The 19,933-nt window shown below is 46.9% G+C and overlaps 2 protein-coding genes across 2 annotated transcripts in view; one reads left to right on the forward strand and one right to left on the reverse strand.

Annotated features, from left to right (window-relative positions):
• Positions 1–13,469: 13,469 nt before the first annotated feature.
• Positions 13,470–15,182, reverse strand: LOC132661264 (uncharacterized). Its single transcript, XM_078433090.2, has 2 exons — positions 14,321–15,182; positions 13,470–13,652 (listed from the first exon to the last, which is right to left on the reverse strand). Exon 1 carries the CDS (start codon positions 15,180–15,182, stop codon positions 14,688–14,690), a length of 495 nt encoding a protein of 164 aa, XP_078289216.2. The 3' UTR covers positions 13,470–13,652; positions 14,321–14,687.
• Positions 15,095–19,933, forward strand: part of DGAT2 (diacylglycerol O-acyltransferase 2) — a 32,080-nt gene continuing 27,241 nt past the window's right edge. The window contains exon 1 of the mRNA XM_060605588.3: positions 15,095–15,208. Within this exon, the coding sequence (XP_060461571.1) occupies positions 15,169–15,208 (40 nt within the window). The 5' untranslated portion in view covers positions 15,095–15,168. The remainder of the gene's footprint in view (positions 15,209–19,933) is intronic.

Here is a 19,933-nt window from a genome sequence, read left to right on the forward strand (position 1 = left end):
TCTTTTTCACGGTTCTGGAGACTAGAAGTCCAAGATGAGGGTGCCAATGTTGATTGGGTTCCGGTTGCAGACCAATGGCTTCTTGTTGTGTCCCCGCAGGGTAGAATGGACCAGGTAGTTCTCTGGTCTCTTACGAGGACATTAGTCCCAATGAGGAGGGCTCCCCCCTCATAAATGAACCACCTTCCCCAAAATCCACCTACTACCATCACCTTGGGAATTAGGTTTTCAACATTTGAATTTTGGAGGAACACTCACATTTAATCTTTAGCAAGGAAGAATCTTAAAAACATGCTAAGTGAATGAAAGAAGCCAAACACAAAGGATCACATATACATGGTTCTATTTATAGGAAATGTCCAGAAGAAGTAAATATAGAGAAATGGAAATAGAGGAGAGGTTGTTTAGGGTTGGGAGAGATGGGGGGAGTGGGAAGCGAGAGGTAAAGGGTATAGGATTTCTTTTTTAAAAAATTAATTGTGAGGCGCCTGGGTGCTCAGTCGGTTAAGCGTCTGACTTCGGCTCAGGTCATGATTTCACGATACGTGAGTTTGAGCCCTCGTCGGGCACTGTGCTGACAGCTCAGAGCCTGGAGCCTGCTTTGGATTCTGTGTCGCTCTCTTGCTCTGCCCCTCCCCTGCTCATGCTCTGTCTCTGTCTCTCTCTCTCTCTCAAGAATAAATAAACATTAAAAAAATTTTTTAAATTAATTGTGGTCAAATACACAGAACATGAAATTTACCGTTGTAACTTTAAAGTGTACTATTCAGTGGTATTAAGTACATTCACAGTGTTGCATAACCAACACCACTACCCAGTTCCCAGAACTTATTCATCCCCCCAATGGAAACTATACCTATTCTCCCTTCCCTCCAGTTGCCCTGGCAACTGCATGGTGTTTGTTTATGTTTTTGTTTTTGAGGCAATAAAGATGTTCTGTAATTAACTGTGGTGATAGTTGTACAATTCTATGAATATACTAAAATCCACTGAAATGTACACTGTAAATTGTGAATTGTATGGCATGTGAATTATATTTTAATAAAGCTGTTGAAAGAAAGAAAGAAAGAAAGAAAGAAAGAAAGAAAGAAAGAAAGGCTGAGAAGAGCCCTCTGACAGTCCTCTAAGCACAAGTTATAGGAGGCAATCACTGGAGACATTGGAAACCTAACATGTCTTAGGGGCACCTGGCTGGCTAAGTCAGTGGAACATGTAACTCTGGATCTCAAGGTTGTGAGTTTGAGCCCCATGTTGGGTGTAGAGATTACTCAAAAATAAAATCTTTTTTAAAAATTTTTTTAACATTATTTTATTTTTGAGAGACAGAGAGAGAGACAGAGCATGAGCGGGGACAGGCAGAGAGGGAGGGAGACACAGAATCCAAAGCAGGCTCCAGGCTCTGAGCTGTCAGCACAGAGCCCGACGCGGGGCTCAAACCCACAAACTGTGAGATCATGACCTGAGCTGAAGTTGGACGCTTAACCAACTGAGCCACCCAGGCACCCCAAAAATAAAATCTTTAAAACCCAGCCCAGCTCCTGACCAGACTGACTCCAATATCACATGAACTGTCTAAAAGAAAAAGAGGCATGCCCGCTTCCAGACATAAATTCTATTTGGCACAGTTTCTTCTCTTTGTCTACACGATAGTTTGCATTCCATCAAAAAATAGGACATATTTATTTAAAAAATAAAAAGAAAGAAAAAATCCATTATCAAGAAATAAAACACAAAGCAGAACCAGACAGAAAGATGACAGGAACTAGATGTTGGAACTATAAGACAGAGACATTAAGTATAATTATTAAGTGAAGGATCGAGAGGAAACAATAGGCAGCCTGTAGAAACAGATGGGAGATTTTAACACAGAGATGAACACTGTAAACTAGAAGAATCAAACGAAATGTTAGAAATAAAAAAAATATATATCAGAGATGAAGAAATCCTTTGATGAACACCCAGCAAACTGGAAACAACCAGAAAAGAACCAGTGAATTTGAATCTAGGGCAGTGGAAATCATCCAAAATGAAACCTACAGAGTAAAAAGAGTGTGGGTGGGGAGAGAGAACACAGCATCCACGAACTCTGGGATAATATCAGATGGTCAAAATATGCATGTAATTGGAGTCTCAGAAGGAAAAAGGAGAGGGAGGAAGGAAGAGAAAATATTCAAAGAGATAATGGCTGAAAATTTTGCAAATTTAATGAAAGATAACAAATCATAGAAGCAGGAATTCTAGAGAATATCAAGCAGGACAAATACAAAGCACTTACACACCAAGATGCACAGATCAACTTTCAAAAACCAAACATAGAAAGGAAATGTGAGAGGCAGCCAAAGAAAAAATGAAATATTATATAAAAAAGGACAAAAATAATTATCACTGTGGATTCTTGTCAGAATCTGTGCAAGTCAGAAGACATTGGAGTGACATCTTTAAAGTGCTGAAGGGCAGAGCTATCATCTCAGAATTCTATTCCAGTGAAAATACCTTTCAAAAGTGAAGGCAGCAATGCCCGGGTGGCTTAGTCAGTTAAGCATCCAACTCTTGATTTCAGCTCAGGTCATGATCTCACGGAGCCCAGCATGGAGCCCTGCATGGGGATCTGTGCTGTCAGAGGATTGTTTGGGATTCTCTCTCCCTCTCTGTCTCTGCCCCTTTCTCCTGCTTGTGCCCCCCCCCCACTCCCCCTCAAAATAAATAAACTAATTTTAAAAAGTGAACTATAATAAAGACTTTTTAAAAACAAACTGAGAGAATACATTGCCAGCAGACGTGCACAACAAGCAACATTAAAAGACGTTCTTTAGGTGGAATGCATATAATAGCAGATGGAAACCTGGATTTACACAAAGAAATGAAGACTGAAGGAAATTGTAAAACAATAACAAAAAAAGGTAAATATCAAAAAACTATTCTTATTCTTAGTCACTTTAAAAGATCAGTGATCGTCCAAAGCAAAAATAGTAACAACATACAAAGTTTATAGTATCTGTAGAAGTAAAATATATAAGAAAAATAGCCCACAGAATAGGAGTGAGGAAATGGAAATATACCATTGTAAGACTCGTTTGCCTGTACATGAAATGGCACACTATTATTCAAAGATAGACTGCTTAAGTGCAAGATGTATATTGTGAACCCCAAATCAACCACTAAAAACTTTTTAAAGAGGTACAGTAGTAGAATTGAATGGAATTATAATAAAATGCTAAATTAATCCAAAATAAGGCATGAAAAGAGAAAAAAGGATATGGGATCAGATATCAAAAATAGAAAACCAGCAAGGGAGTGTGTTTAAATCCAGCCATGTCAATAATTATATAAATGGTGAACGATCTTGTTAAATATCCAATTAAAAGGCAGAGATTGTCAAATAGGACTTTTTATTTTTCTTAGAGAGAGTGCTAACAGAAAACGTGCAGAGGAAGAGGGAGAAAATCTAGAGCAGGCTTCAAACTCAATTACAGAGGCCGTTGTAGGCTCCACCCCATGACCCTGGGATCATGGCCTGACCCGAAATCAAGAGTCAGAGATTCAACCAACTGAGCCACCCAGGCGCCCCTGGATTTTTTTTTAAAGACTCAATTATATGCTGTCTATAAGAACCTCACTTTTATGTATTACTTTAAGCACCTCACTTAATTTGTTTTTGAGTGTAGTTGACACACAATGTTACATGAGTTGCAGGTGTACAACATAGTGATTGGACAAGTTCACACATTATGCTGTGCTCACAAGTGTAGCTACCAGCTCTCACCCTACAACACTATTATAGTATCACCGACTACATCCCTTATGCTGTGCCTCTTATTCACTTGACTTATTTCCATAAGTCATTCCATAACTTACATTCCATAACTGGAAGCTTGTATCTCCCACTCTTCACCCATTTCGTCCATCCTCTGCTCCCCTCCCCTCTGGCTACCATGTTTGTTCTTTGAATTTATAGTTCTGATTCTGTTTTTTGTTTCTTCATTTGTTTTTTTAGATTCTACATATGAGTGAAACCATATGGTATTTGGCTTTCTCAGTCTGACTTATTTTACTTAGTATAATACCCTTAGTATGATACCCTCTAGGTATGATAGCAAGATCTCATCCTTTTTGATACCTGGGTAATAGTCCATTGTATACTTACACTACATCTTCCTTATCCATTTGTTTACCAATGGACAGTTAGGTTACTTCTATAACTTGGCTGTTGTTAATAATGCCACAATAAACATAGGGATGCATATATCTTTTCAAATTAGTGTTTTCATATTCTTTGGGTAAATACCCAGTAGTGCAATTACTGGATCATATAGTATTTCTATTTTTAATTTTTTGAAGAACCTCCATACTGTCTTCCACAGTGGCTATATCAATTTACATTTCTACCAACAGTATACAAGGGCTCCTTTTTCTCCACATCCTCACCAACACTTGTTATTTCTTGTCTTTTTTATTTTAGCCATTCTTACAGGTGTAAGGTAATATCTTATTGTGGTTTTGATTTGCATTTCCTTGATGATGAGTGATGTTGAGCATCTTTTCAAGTGTCTGTTGACCATCTGTATGTTAAGGACCTCACTTTAAATATAAAAACATACAAAAGGGTTGGAATAAGTCACACCATGCAAACACTAATCAAACACTAATCAAAAGAAAGTTGGTGGCTATATCAGGCAAAGTAGATTTCAGAGCAAGGAAGATTACCAGAAATAGAGAGGGATATTATACAAGATAAAGAGGCCAATTTGTCAAAAAGACATAATAATCCTAAACAAACAGAGCCTAATAACATATCTTCAGAACACATGAAGCAAAACCTGATAGAATTGAAAGAGAAAATAGATAAAACCACAGTTATACTTGGAGACTTCAAATTTCCTCTCTCCATTCAGTAATTGATAGAAAAATTAAACAGAAAATCATAAGGATATAGAAAACCCAAATAACAATATCAGACAACTTGACCTGACATTTATAGAACACTATATACAGCATCAGCAGAATAGACACTTGTTTCAAGCGTACATTAAAGATTTGGGGGAAAAAATAAAGAGATTTGCCTAGACAGACCGTATTACCATTTTCTGTCCATGAAACAAACCTCAAACAATTTAAAAGAATTGAAATCACATGAAGTACATTTTCTAATCAAAATGGAATCAAACTAGAAATCAATAACAAAAAGATATCTGAAAGATCCCCAAATATTTAGAAACAATACACTTCTAAATAAACAATGGGTCAAGAAGAAAGTACAAAGGAAATTTTAAAATATTTTGAACTGAATGGGGCACCTGGGTGGTTCAGTCAGTTAAGCATCTGACTCTTGGTTTCGGCTCAGGCATTATTTCACAGTTTGTGGGTTCAAGCCCCATGTCAGGCTCTCTGCTGGCAGTGTAGAGCCTGCTTGGGATTCTCTTTCTCTGCCCCTCCCCAACTTGCACTGTCTCTGTCACTCTCAAAATAAATAAATGAACTTTATATCTATATGTAGATACAGATACAGATATAGATATAGATTAGATATATAGATATATCTGAATGAAAATGAAAACACAACCTATCAAAATTTATGGGATGCAGCTAGAGTAGTTTGTAGAAGGAAATTTGCAGCATTAAATGCTTATGTTAGAAAATAAGAGGGGCATCTGGGTGACTCAGTCGGTTAAACATCTGACTTTGGCTCAGGTCGTGATCTCACAGCTTGTGAGTTTGAGCCGCATTGGGCTCTGTGCTGACAGCTTGGAGCCTGGAGCCTGCTTTGGATTCTGTGTCTCCTTCTCCCTCTACCCCCCCCCCCCACACTCTGTCTCTCTCTCTCTCAAAAATAAATAAACATTAAAAAATTTTAGAAAATAAGAAAGGCTTGGAATCAATAATCTAAACTAAAGAAAAAGAAGAAAAAATTATATCTGAAGCAAGCTGAAGGAAGGAAATAATAAAGATAAGAGTACAAATAAATGAAATTGAAATGAGAAAATCAGTGAAACTGAAGATTGTTATTGGAAAAATAAATAAGATTGAGAAAACACTAGTCGGATTGGTCAAGAGAAAAAGAAAAAGAAAAAATTGTCAATATTAGGAATGAAAAAGAGACATCACTACAGATCCTATAGATAGTAAAAGGACAATTATGAACAAGTGTGTGCCAATATATCAGATATCTTAGTTGAAATGTCCTAATGAAGAGGTCTCAGAGTGGTCAAGCCATTTCTTTCTCCCTCTGTGCCTGGCATAATACTGAAGTTTGTGCAGACAAGAAGGGAAATGCAGACCACAGAGTGTCCAAACTGCTGTAGAGAACAATCCTTTAGGCTCAAAGGGGATAGCTTGGCAAAGGCCACACCAAGCTAGCTGCCCCTGTTCAAATTCCCCTGAATTTATTTTCAAGCCTGAGCCTCTTTCTCAATACCAGGTACACAAGAAGGGAAAACCATGACTTAATTCTGGGGATTGCTCAATGGCAGTGTTGGAAAATCCCCAGATTTAAATGATCCTTCCTGCCCAAGCCACCTCCACAGCACCGTCTTAATATAGGACTGAGGGGTAGCTAAAAACCTGGGCTCAGCTTTTCTCATTCTCCCTCTCCTTTTCCTCCCTTTCTCCCATCCATCCAGGCCCAGGTGGAATAGGACAAATGTGGGTTTGTCATCAGACCAACTACAATACCAGTCTCAGCCCTTTTCTCACTAAATATCACCTCCCTAAACTTCAGTTTCCTCATCTTTAAGATTGTTGTGAACTCCCATTTCCAGGGTTTTGAAGGTTGTAAAGGATGCATATACAGTGTTATGTACAAGGTCAGGGCTACATTCATATCAATCTCTGGTCTCTTCCCTATAAGACCCCTTTTTGAAAATTCCAATGAGGACTGTACTCCTCTTCTTAATTTGACCTTGAACTTCAAATGCTCTAGGAGGTTAAGGACATGGTCTGATATCTCCTCACCATTATATCTCCAGTATCTACACAGGCCTTGGCAAAGAGAATATATGAGATAAATGTACTGAATGAGTGAATAAATGAATGAATGAAACAACAATTATTTTGGGTGACATGAGATGTAATACAGAATCCTGCATTGTATTTTCCAAGTCCCAAGAATGCACAAGATTGCAGAAGCAGGGAGTGGACAATGAAATGAATAAGATTCAGTGTTTACCCTTGAGGAAGTCAATACATTTCTTTCTGATGTCTTCCCTATACCAGGTCTCATGTTAGGTGCTGGGATCTTTGAATCAGCTTTGTCTCTGTCTACAGTCAGATGGGAGAGGGAGGAACCCAGACAGATAGATTAATTTTTTTATGTTTATTTATTTTAGAGAGAGAGACAGAACATGAGCGGGGGAGGGGCAGAGAGAGAGGAAGACACAGAATCCAAAACAGACTCCAGGCTCTGATCTATCAGCACAGAGCCCTATGCGGGGCTTGAACTCACGGACCTTGAGATCAGGACCTGAGCCGAAGTCAGATGCTCAACTGACAGAGCCACCCAGGCACCCCGACAGATAAATTATACAAATTGTTTCTCCAAAATGTGGGCTTCTCCAAACTATGTACTTGGCCAAGCTGTGAACTTCAGAAGGCAGAGACCCTGTCCTATATACCTCCAAATTCCCAGCCTAGGTCCCAGTGTTAAAGTGTAAGTGAAAATTAAACAAACAAATAAACAAACAAACAAACAAAACCAAAAAGCGGATTTGATTGTAAAGAAGGCTTCTTGGAGGAAGAAATATAAAGAGAGGAAGGATGGGCAGGATGTGGAAAAGGAGAGGCTTTTCAGTTGAAGAAGGGAGAAGAGCACTTCAGTTCAAGGGCACTTCAGTTCGAGAGCATAGTGTGAGCAAAGACCCAGGGGAAGAAAGTACATTCCAGGACATAGACAGTGACCTGATGTGACCAGAGAGCTGGATCCATATCAGATAGAGGGATGAAGGGAGACTGGAGAATGTAGCGGGGACAAGATCACATGAGGCCTTGAATGCCATGTTAGGGAGCTTGGGTCTCATCCTAAAGCTATGGGAGCCACACACAAGAATGGCTGGATTGCATGTTCCAAAGATCACTCTGGGGATCAGTATGGAGCACAAGGATGGAGAGCAGGGACCAATGAAGAGGACAGTATAGGTGTCTGCAAAGGAAGTCTGCAAAGGAAGGTGGCATGGCCCAGCAGAGAGAGAGAGAATTTGTCCTGCTTACTGAGGGTAGAGGTGTCTGTAAGTATGTTTCTAGATATGCATTCTTCCACAGAGGGTCAGCCTAATAAAATATTTCAACCCTACTCAGTTTCATGACCCATCATACCCAAAACCTGGGGCAGGCCCAGCATACTAAAGAAAGAGGCTGAAACACATCTAGCCAATGCCTGACTTTATATTTCTTAGAAAGAGGGATTCAACACTCTTCTGAAGGCTTTCAGGGTCATCTAATCTTGGTTAGCTCATCTAAAATATTTGTTTTCCTGTCCTTCTTTGTGTCTCTCGCATGCTTCGTGTCAAAATCCTTGTATAGGTTGCTGATTTAAAAATCCCCACAAGGCCGGGCTGGGAGTGGAGCCTACAGTCACCAGGAAGCCTCACTCTAGGATGAGCTTCTATGTGAGACAGCTATTTCTCCCTAGCAGGGCCTGTGCTTGCCTGCTCGCCACCCTACATACTCAACTATGCTGATTCCATGGGCCTGGGCCTAGGCCAGCTTGGAAATCTAGCAAGGCCATTGGAGAGGGAACTGGCACACTAATACCACTCTCTCTTGGTGACTCAACAACCTCTCCTGATAACCAATGTTTCCTTTTCTCAAGGGCCACCAAACAGCCTTTATTTTTTTCTAATCTTTTTTTTAAAGTTTATTTATTTATTTTGGGGAGAGAGACAGAGAGAGACAGAGAGAGAGAGAGTGAGAGCACAGGGTAGGAGCAGAGAGAGAGGGAGAGAATCCCAAGCAGGCTCCGTGCTGTCAGCACAGAGCCTGACATGGGGCTCGAACCCACGAACCACGAGATCATGACCTGAGCCAAAATCAAGAGTCAGACACTTAACCGACTGAGCCACCCAGGCACCCCCAAACAGCCCTTAAAATATGCAGTTTATTCTGTTGACCTGATAATTGGCCAGGAGTTTTCAGCTATTATAGAGCCTAGGCTCTGGAATCAGACTACTTGAGTTTAAATTTTTTTTTTTTTTAATGTTTATTTCTGAGAGAGAGACAGACAGAGTGTGAGCTGGGGAAGGGCAGATAGAGAGGGAAACACAGAGTCTGAAGCAGATTCCAGGCTCTGAGCTGTCAGCACAGAGCCCAATGCAGGGCTCGAACCCATGAACTGCGAGATCATGACCTGAGCTAAAGTCGGACGTTTAACCGACTGAGCCACCCAGGCACCCCTAGACTACCTGAGTTTCAATCCTGGTTCTGCCACTCATTAGCTGTGTGACCCTGGACAAAATTTTTTTTAACCCCTTTGTGTCTAAATTTCTTCATCTGTAAAATGGGGCTAATTATAGTAGTATTTCCTCCATAGGGCTGTCATGAGTCTTAAACAAGTCCACACAGGTAAAGTAGCTAGAATAGTAGCTGGCAAGTAGTAAATGCTCATTAAAGTTTAGCACCGGTTACTGCCTGTTATGGTTCATGACACCTGCTGTTTCTCCTTTTAGAAAAATCAAAACTGCTTGAGCTGCCCTCCAGTCTCCCAGTGCTTCTCCAGCTGAACACTATCGTCACACAATATTTCTGGTCTCCTTTGACTGGGCCTCTGCACCTTCCAGAATCCTTGCTCTCATTGTGGTTTTCCGTTGAGAGCTTTGGTTCATGCTGAGATGCTTGTCTTTTCTAGTGTCCTCTGGTCTCACTGGTTTCTCTGGGCATCTTACTCTCCCCTCCTCCATTATCTTTGTTCATACGTTCTAGGACAGTTGCCACACTTCCAGGTGAACCTGTCCTCCTGATTCTTATTGTCGATCATAATACTTCTATGGATAATAACATCTGTCAAATACTGCAAATCCTGTCAAATGCCAGGCCCTGTGCTGGGCACTTTCCATTCATTACTTTAGTCCTTGCAATCCTAGGAAGGAGGTACTTCTATTCCCATTTGGATGGAGCACAGGGAAACTGGGGTTCAAACCCCATGAGCAACATTAGCAGTCGGCAAGGTTAGGGCTTATTCAGGCTGGAGCTTGGGGCAGAGTCTAGGTGCATATGGATTAGGAGAAGTGACTTGTCCACAAATACTTATTATAATTGTTATAAAAATGATCCATTAACAGACCTGTCCTGAGCCCCTGCTCGGTGAGATGGATGTGACCGGCTCTCTAGGGCCTGGCACTTTGCTTCTGGCGTGGGGAACATGGGCCTCACCATCCCTGGTCCCAGCACTCACTACGCCGCACTGAGAGAGCTTCCAGCTGTGTCCCCAGAGCCCTGGAGACTGGGGTGCAGAGGCTGCCTGAGTAAGAGGCTGACCATGTGGAGTCCTGGGGCCACCCCTGCCAAACCAGAGTGGCCCCTGTCATCTGTGCCCGTACCTCACAGGCTTCTGAACAAGGCTGGATTTGAAGAAGGAGTGTTACTGCTAAAGAAAGCTGGGGAAACAACTGCTGAATAGTAATGGTCTTTTTAAAAACATAATGGAGATATAACATTAGTTTCAGGTGTACAAGATGATTCAATAGATGTATATATTGCACAATGATCACCACAGTAAGTCTAGTTAACATCCATCATCACACATGGTAATTGTTTTTATAACATGTCTGCTTCTTCAGTCAGAATGCAGTTTCCTGGAGATCAGGGGCTGCACCCCCAGCCCAGCACAGGGCTAGGAGGGTTTCAGGAAGGGGAGGCAGATGCAGGGGGCAGACAGAATGCATGAGGAGCTCTCTGGGCAACATAAGGTTTGCCCTCTTTCCCTGCAGGGGAACGGTCTTAGGAGAAATTGAGTAAGAAACTTGCAGACAGAATGATGCAAGGAGAACTTTCGGTACATATTGCAACAGAGTATTCTAAAATGGGGCCGGGGCTGTTCTGCTGGCCTGTTCCCAAGGGTCTCAGCCCTGCTTCTCTCCAGCTGGTCAGGCCTGTCACACAAGATAGGGCCAAAGGCTACTAACCAGTCCCTCACCATCCTCTGCCCGCCACCCCCCTCCCCCCCCCCCCCCCCGCCATGGCTGGCCTTAGAGCTGGGAGGGTTGAAACCTGAAGTCATCTTCAATCATCCCTTTGTGCCTTCTGCCCTATGTCCATGTCACCAAATCCTAGAGATTCTAAGGCAGCAGCATTTCTCCAACTTTCCGTTCTTACCTTTGGCCCTGCTATCACTCTGGTGCAGGCTGTGTCATACTCATTGTCCCCCATCTTTCCTTTCCTTCTCTTCTTCCTTCCTTTCTTGCTATCTAGTATTACCCAAATCCCTTCTGTGGACCAGGCCCAGCGTTGGCCACTGGGTCACAGAGAGCCCTCTGATTCCACCTTTGCCCTCAAGTAGGCTCTCCTGCGCAAATCAGGTGTGTAAATATCAAGGGTACAGGTGCTCTGAAAGAGAGAAGCCAGGGGTCTGATGGGGACACAGAGCTGAGAAAGGGTCCTCTGAGGGCCATATGTTACACACCTTCCATTTACCCTCCCAGACCCACTCTCTACCTTCATCCTGCACATTTCCTGAATTCTCTGTATGGACTGCATCATCGGGCTCCCTTACACTCTGGCTAGTGGGAAGCCGGGCACAAGACTAGAGGGAGGGACAGAGGGTGACTCTGCCAGGTCACCAGGGTTTGTCTGTGCCCCTTCAATGAAGGCCGGGGCTTCTATCAGGTGGCCCTCTCTACCCAGCTCTCACTCTGCCTGGCTTCCTCTCTTTGGACCTTCAGGCCACATGTCCCTACAGTGTTACTAGCCTTGGGGTACTGTGTCAACCCTTGAGCTTAGCAGTACACCCTGCTGACATTGTTGCAAAGTTTCTGTATTAAAATTTCCTCAAGTTACCCAAGTACAGATAGGCTGTCTCCTGCAGGGACCCTGCTTAACACAGGCCATAGGTAAAAAGGAAGGATGCCACGGAGGTGACAGCTGAAAGTGTTCTTGTTTGGACGATTATCTTTCTAGAGCACAAAACTGACCATTTGTCACCCCTGCTAAAACCCTTTATGGCTCCGCATTGCTCTGAGGATAAAGTCCAGACTCCTGAGCCTGGCACCCAATACTGTATACCATCTGGCTCTGGATGACCAAGCAGCATGTGGTGAAGTCACTCAGGAGGAGGGCATTTGGGGGCTTGAAAGGGGAGGGAAGCAGTCCCAGGAGGGGTGCAGCCCTGCCACAAAGCCGCCCTGCCAGGCAAATTCCTGGATGAGGAAGGAGGAGGTGGGTGAGTTTCTGGACCACAGGACCATGTCAGGCTCTCCTTGTCTACTCTCCAAGGGAGCTGAGCACTGGGAATGAGTTTGACACGGACAAGCCGTAGCCTCGGGCATGAGAACTGGTTCAAATCCCAGCCCCAACGCTGACATCTGGCAAACTCCGATTCTCTGAGCTTCGGTTTTCCTGACTGTGCAAGGGGAAGAATCTCACAGGGCTGCGGGGTTGGGGGGGGTGGGTGGGCAGTGTAAAGAAGGTAATAAATGGGAATTTGTTTCTGTCAAGTAGTTCCAGTGTCCGGGCGGTCCCTCTTCCCAGTCTTCATGTGTTAGGGAAAGCACACGGGCTCTGAGGTTCAGGAAGGCTTGAATAGAAATCCCAGCTTAATACTACTTCCTCACTTTGTGATCCTGGACAAATCACTTTAACTCTCTGTACCTCATTTGCAAATGGGGGTGATAAGCACCCCTTGCAGGGCAGCTGTGAGGATTGGGTAAGTGCACACAGGCCATGCAGGGCCTGGCATGGAGCAGGTGCTTGGTAAATGTTTTTTTTTTTGTTGGGTTTTTTTTTGCCTTTTGCCTTTTGCCTTTTGCCCTGTGCCTCCCTTAGGGGAAGTGTCCCCTGGGCCTTGCAGGCTGGCTGTGTGCAGTGGAAGGGTGAAGTTTGCTGTCACTGGAAGGAGTCTCTGACATGCAAGTGTGTAACCCCCCACAAGCTACAAAGCTGCACCCAGAATTCTCAATGGCAACACAACACTGGTGACTGAGCGGGGCGGGCTGGAACGTGCCACCTTTGGTGAAGCCCACCCTGGTCAAGTCCTGCTTGGCAGCTTGACTTGGCCTCTCTATCCCTGGTTTGGCCAAAGCACCCATGGGCTTGGATAGGGAGAAGATAAAGGAAAAGGGACTCAGGTCCCAGGGCCATCCTGCTCACATACCTGCAGGAGGAGCAAGGCAGACCATTCCAGACAGGAATGTAAGGATGTTGGGATGTGTGGGGAGGGGGCCAGGAGAAGTCAGTGCCTGGTGTGGGTCCCCCATGCTCACCTCATGCAGGAGACAACGGTCCCAGGACAAAGAAAACTGCCAAGAAACTTCCTCCCTGGACTACTCCAATTCTGGGTCTGGTTTTCCATCCAAAACCAGTCTGGACGAAGCTGCTTAAGTAGCAGGGATGGGTGAGCAGCTGGGGCCAACAGGAGGGAGTCCTCACTCTGTGAGTTGGCTCAGAAGCAAAGAGGCTGCCCCTCTCAGCCGCTAGACTTGCCTCTATATCCTCTGCTGGATGTTTCCACATGTCTGTGAAGGGCCCAAATTGGAGACACGTTTCATTGCCCTATTCCCCAACCCCCATCTGCACACCACCAGCCCACCTCCAATCTAATCAAGGTGCCCTGCTCTTCACACCCCTCTTTGGTCCATGCCCCACAGGATGAAGTCCAAGCTTCTTGGCCAGATTACAAGGCCCTTCAGATCTGGCCCCTGTCTACCTCTCCAGCCTCATCTCCTACTCCTCCCCGACCTGCATCTCTCTTCCAGCCACACCAGGGCACTCAGGGTTCCCATCTCCAGGCCTTTCCCCGTGCTGTGGCCTCTGCCCAAATGCCCTTCTCCTTCCTCTCAGCCTGGCAGAAACGTGCTGATCATTTCCGGTCCAGAAGCCCAGGGGCAATGTCGTCTCCTCTCAACCTTCCTAGTTTAAGACATTCGTCTGTCTCTCTTCCTTGCCCCGACAGACTCCATCTACAAAACTACTCATCGATGGGCAATGAAAATAATTTTGGAACATGTGTCTGGCACTATGCTAGGCTTTTTTTTTTTTTTTTTTTTTTTTTTTTTTGGTACCTTACCTCATTTAGTTCTCAAAGCATTTCACAAAAATAATTATTGTTCTCACTTGACAGATACGGAAACTGAGGTCCACGGAGGGCAGGGCCAGAACCAGACTGAAACTGCAGTGCGCTCACCTCTCCGGGAAGTGCATCCAACCCCAGCCGAGGTGGGGGGTGGGGGGCCCTCTCTCCTCGGGGTCCTGTGCCTGCAACTGCCGTCAGCACCCGCGAGTGGCTGTTTCAGGCGCCCCCGACCCCGACCCTTCACCAACGTGACATGCCACGGCCCCGGGCAGGGACCGGGCGGGCTGGGCTGGGTCTCCAGCACCCCGCAGTGTACAGACGCTCCGTGTTGTGTCTTGATAACCAGATGGAAAGGTAGAGGCCGCTTGGGTGGCTTGGGAGCCCGGGCCTAACCTAACGAATCCCGGCACCAGCGACGCGAGGCGGGACCTTAGCATCTTAGCCAAGCGCAGGCCCGGCCTCGAGCAGACACCACCCGCTAAGGCGCTCGGCGGGCTGCACGAGCTCGGCGTCCGGGCCCAGCAGCCGCGGGTGCCCAGGGGACGACGGCGGAGGGAGCCGGGAGCGGCAGCACGGCGGGGGCGCGCGTCCCGCGAGAGCCCCGGAGCCCGCGCCCTCCCGCGCCCTCCCGCGCCGCCGCGCGCTCCCGCTCCCGGAGGACGAAGGGCGGGCCGGGAGGAACGGCAGGCCCCGCCCCAGCCCGCGTCGGGCCGCCCCCGTTGTGAGGTGATAAAGCGCCGCGCTCCGAGCGCCGAGCGCAGTGGCTGCCACCGACGGCCCGCTTTCGGCAGCTGCTCGGGCCGCGACGGGCGGTGCGCCCCCAGCTCCCCGCGTCGGCGCGGTCCCCCGGCCGGCCCCCCGAGCTCGGCGCGAAGCCCTGGCCCCGGAGGCCGGGGCATGGGCCAGGGGCGTAGGGCGAGCCGGCTTCCCGCGGGGCCGTGAGCTGCAGCGGCTTCAGCATGAAGACCCTCATAGCCGCCTACTCCGGGGTCCTGCGAGGTGAGCGGGGCCGCCGGTGGGACAGGGGTCTGGGAGACGAGCCGTCGCCGCCCCGGGGGTCTGCAGGGCCTCGGCGGCTTCCATCCCGGGCTGGGAAGCTGCACGCGGGTTTTCGGGAAAGGATGTGACGAGGGCTGGGAGGCAGGCAGGAGTGTGTTCTTATAACGAGGGCACCTTGCTGGAGGACTGGCCAGTGTGCGGGTTGAGGTCCCGGCCCCTTTTCTCTTTTCTTTTCCAAAGCTTGCCCCTTCCAGCAGCTCACCTAGGTCGGGGAAGAAGGAAGGATCCCGGTGACCTAGTCAGATGCAGGCGGCATGGTAGTCTGAGTTCATTCTTCACTCTGGCACTTATCAAGTTTTGAAACCCCTGTTACATCACTTTCCACCCCCCACCCCCACCCCCAGCTTGTGTTCCCCATCTGTGAGATGAGGTTGATATTTAACAACTCCTCCCCAACCCCCAGCACTGTCTGTGGCCCCTGCGAGTTCCCTCCCCTCTCTCCTCACCGGGTGGAGCATGCTATGAGAGACTGGATGGGGCCGAGTGGCAAGGTTTTGCAATCTTCTGAAATAGCCACCAGACTGGGAACATGCCTGGCTGGGACAGGTGTGCCCACACTGTCCTCTGCCCTACTCCCATCCTCCAGCCAGTCTCAGGAGCCCACTCGGCAGCGACTGAGCCTGGCACCCTGAGAAGGTGGGGTGGGGGACCCTGGGTACCCTCCATGTGGCCCATGTTCCTGTTCCACCAGTGTGGAGCTGAGGGCCTTGGTGAATATGTATATTCACTTATAGCTGGAGAAATTGATGGGAAAAGATATACTTTCCGGAGGTTTCCTTAACAGATGCCTTGGCCAAGAGGGACTCTGGGAAGTGATCACTGCTGTCCTAGGTCTGTGTGTTTTGAAGTTTCCCTCCCTCCGCCTAAAGCTTTAATCTGTTTGCTGAACCTCTCCTACTTAGAGTTTTTTTTTCCCTTCGGTAACTGACAATCACCTACCCTACCCACCTTCGTTAGGAAAATAGAACTTACTAGTTATTGGGATTTTGAAAACTAGAGAAAAATGGGAACAAACTAACAATGGCTGGCCAATCAACTATCCAAAAATGGCTTCCTATTGCTCTTTGAGTATATTCCTTTATGATTTTATTTATACACATTATATAAAGTTGAGGGCATCCTGCAGATATAGTTCTAAATCCTATTTTCTCTGAGTGGTTCCTCTGTTCTTCAGAATCACTTATAATCTTCTAGTAGCTGCAAAGTAACCCACCCTGGCACTGCATCACGGTTTAACTATGTCCTGGGCATTGGCATTGCCCTTGGAAAGGTACTGAGCTGCTGTTTCCATTTTGGAGGCAAGCAGCCTGCTCCGTGCATCCGGCCCAATAGCCTATGACAGCCTCTTCTCTCACTTAAGAGAGCTTTTCTGGGGCACCTGGGTGGCTCAGTCGGTTAAGCATCCGACTTCAACTCAGGTCACGATCTCGCGGTCTGTGAGTTCGAGCCCCGCGTCGGGCTTTGGGCTGATGGCTCAGAGCCTGGAGCCTGCTTCGGATTCTGTGTCTCCCTCTCTCTCTGACCCTCCCCCGTTCATGCTCTGTCTCTCTCTGTCTCAAAAATAAATAAACGTTAAAAAAAAATTTTTTTTTTAAAAAAGAGTGCTTTTCTGTTCACTGTGCCCTTTGATGCCCATGTCAGGGGAAGGAAGGGACTTACCCATGTTCATGCTTTTAAAAATGCTTTTGTCTCCAGGGGATGGGATAAGGATGCTCTCTAGGGTAGTCCTTCCCGGAGATCCCCTTCCCTCGCTTCTGCTGTCCACTGGCTGTGAGCTGCATCCTTCTAGGCGTTGTTGACTCTCATGTTTTTGACCTAGCACCTGTACTTCAGGAGGACTTGTAGTCAATAAAAGTGACCAACTCATTTAATATCCCCATGTTGTTTTCAGATCTTTACAACTTGTTCCACCCCCCCACTCCCTTTTTTTTAACTGGCTGCAAGGAGAATTCCATCATGGGATGTAGCAAGGGCTGGTATGAAATGCAAACCAGTCACGTGGTAGCTCTCTGGACCTGCTTTGGTGAAAGGCTGGGTGGGGTAGGGGAGGGTGCTGAAGCAAATGCTATGTTATCTGGGCATCTTCATTAGATGGCTTTCTACATCCTTGGTCTTGGAAGACACTCCCCAGTTTGCCTCTCTGGATAAGTTGCCACCATTGTGAGGTGGCGAACACCTTGTCAGTGGTGATATTCAAGGAGAGACCATGGATTCTGTGAAAGGAAGTCCTGCCTCGGGTGAGATTGAAGTCGATACCTTGGTAACTAGTTTGTTGGCCAAAAGAGAAAGCCAGCTGTGGGAGCATGGGTAGGTGGGTGTCTGTTGGGGGAGGCGGGAGTCTGTGTTGGTGATTTCTAATCTCTGAAGGACTATCCTGTGCCTGGGGTGGAGGCTGAGTTAGTCACATGTGCATTCCTGCCTTTGCCCCTGGACCAGAGGCTCTTCGGGACAGAACCCGCGGGCACTCCCTACTTCCTCAGGGTTTAGCACAGGACCCAGCACAAAATCGTGGCAACTCCAGTAAAATTCTGAGCTGATTTGTTTGTTCGATGTGCCTCCAAAAAACAAGACCAGGAACAGGGGTAGGATTACAGGGGGCAGGTTCTGATGTGATGGAGGAATCCTTTCTAATAGCTGTTGAGGACTGTAAAAGACTTGGAATGGGTACGGATCGAACTCCCCATTACCGGGGGTATACAAGCAGGAGCTCGGTAGGGAGTGAAACTAGGAGGTTAGGTTGTTGGCTAACTCTGGAACTGAGAGTTGACAGTCCCCTAACCCGATCCTGAATCATAGGAGAAGAATGGCACTCTCCTGTTCCCCTCTCCCCCGGTTCTTTGTAGATGGCTTTCTCCCCTGTACCACTTCCCTAACAGCACAGAGGCCACTTTGGGGGCCCTCTGTGCTGCCAAGGGCTCTTGTGTGCTGGGAAAGGAGGGCCAAGAGTGATATTTTCTTGGCAGGTTGAGTGACTCAGTAGCCAGTGTGGAAATCCTGCTCCACCTCCATCCTCCCACCTCAAATTCAGCAGCAAATACTTGAGTCATAAAATCAAAGCTATCTGTTCATGCTGGGTCTGGCCCAGCCTTCAAGTTACCTGTGGGATACTGAGGGCCCCAGAGAAAAGGGACTGGTTCAGAGTTATTAAAGCGAGGCCTGGAATCTAGATGCATCTCCCAGTCTGTGATTTGCCTCCTTAACCAAGAGAGAGGTGGTGAGGGGCTGAGCACAGGGTTCTGGCTATTGAAGGCCCTCAGCAGTTTCCTGAAGGAGTAAAAGTTGCTCCCAGTCTCCATGATGGAGTGGTAGATCCCCTCTTCCCAAGCTTTTGGAGGAAACACCCCCAGCTGCCCTGATGGATAGAGACATCACAGGCCCCCAGAGCTCTGATGATCTGCCAGTTGCCCCTCATCATACATCAAACCTTCAAAACTCTTCCATGAGGTCATGAAGCCCCCACCACCTTACGATATCATCTCCTGCCATGCTGTGCTCCAGAACTGCCAGTGGTCTTCCTGTTCCTCCAGCATTCCCACTAGTTCTGTCCTACCGCGGGCCCTTTGCACGTGCTGCCCTTCTGCTCAGATCTTTGCATGGCTGCTTCAGATCCTTTAGTCTCCTCTCAGAGACCTTTTCTGACCATGCCATGTGTAAAACTGCCCCCTAGTTGCCACAACTTGTTTTATTGTTTATAGCCCTTATCGTTACCTAAATTATCATGTGTCCTTATCTGTTTAGGTAATTGTCTCCCCCATAAGGTTGTCAGCCCCTCCGGAACAGGGACCTTGTCTTTGTCAGTATTGTGTCCCTTGCATTTAGTATCGTGTATGTAGTAGGTGCTCAGTAAATATTTGTTGAATGAGTGAATCATTAATGGAACCTCCGCCCTCCTGAGAGCTGCCCTGTTCCTCTTGGGAGGAAGCCCTGCTTTTAGCTTCAGTGTGATTCCTCAGTTCTTCTTCCAGCTGCTTCTGTGCCTGCTGGGTGCTGGGGCTGCAGCTGTTCCCTGCTGTGGAGATACCCTCAGTCTCATGAGGAGCTGGCTCCAGGGAGGAGTGCCACGTGGGGGGACCTGGGCTCCTCATGGTCCCCCTTATCATTTCCAGAGCCTTAGAAGCGAGAGGTCCAGGATGCCAGCCCTAGCTCCCCTCTGGGATTTGGCTGGATGGCCCACTCACCCTCTGGGGATCTCACTACCCCTTACGGAAAATAGCATAAAAAATCTCAAACACTCAAGAGTGTGAGGGTTTGAGTGAACATAAGCAGAAAGTCCTTTGCAAAGCAACTCGTAACGAACTCCAGTTCATCCTTGTCATTCATCCTGTGTGACATACGCAGCAGGCTCCCACCACTGGAGAGTGGCACCTTCCCTGCTCTGATGCATCCAGGAGGGCTGTGCCATGGTGGGGACTTGGGGTGTGGACCTTTCGGTTTACTGATGGAATGCCTTCTGTGTGTCAGGCTCTGTACTACGCACGGGTCGGTCTGTCCTGGTCCCTGACTTTGATGGGGATGTACACAAGATGACAGTGCACCGTGACGCACACAGTGATGGGGAAGGAGGCATGGGGAACTGTGGAGGCCTGATGGTGAGGGCGGGGCAGCTAAACCATCTTGGGTCAGTGAAGGCTTTCTAGAAGAGGTAACATTTAGTCTGGATATTGA

The sequence above is a fragment of the Panthera onca genome, chromosome D1 (genome assembly GCF_046562875.1).
Source record: "Panthera onca isolate mPanOnc1 chromosome D1, mPanOnc1 haplotype 2, whole genome shotgun sequence".
Taxonomy (NCBI): domain Eukaryota; kingdom Metazoa; phylum Chordata; class Mammalia; order Carnivora; family Felidae; genus Panthera; species Panthera onca.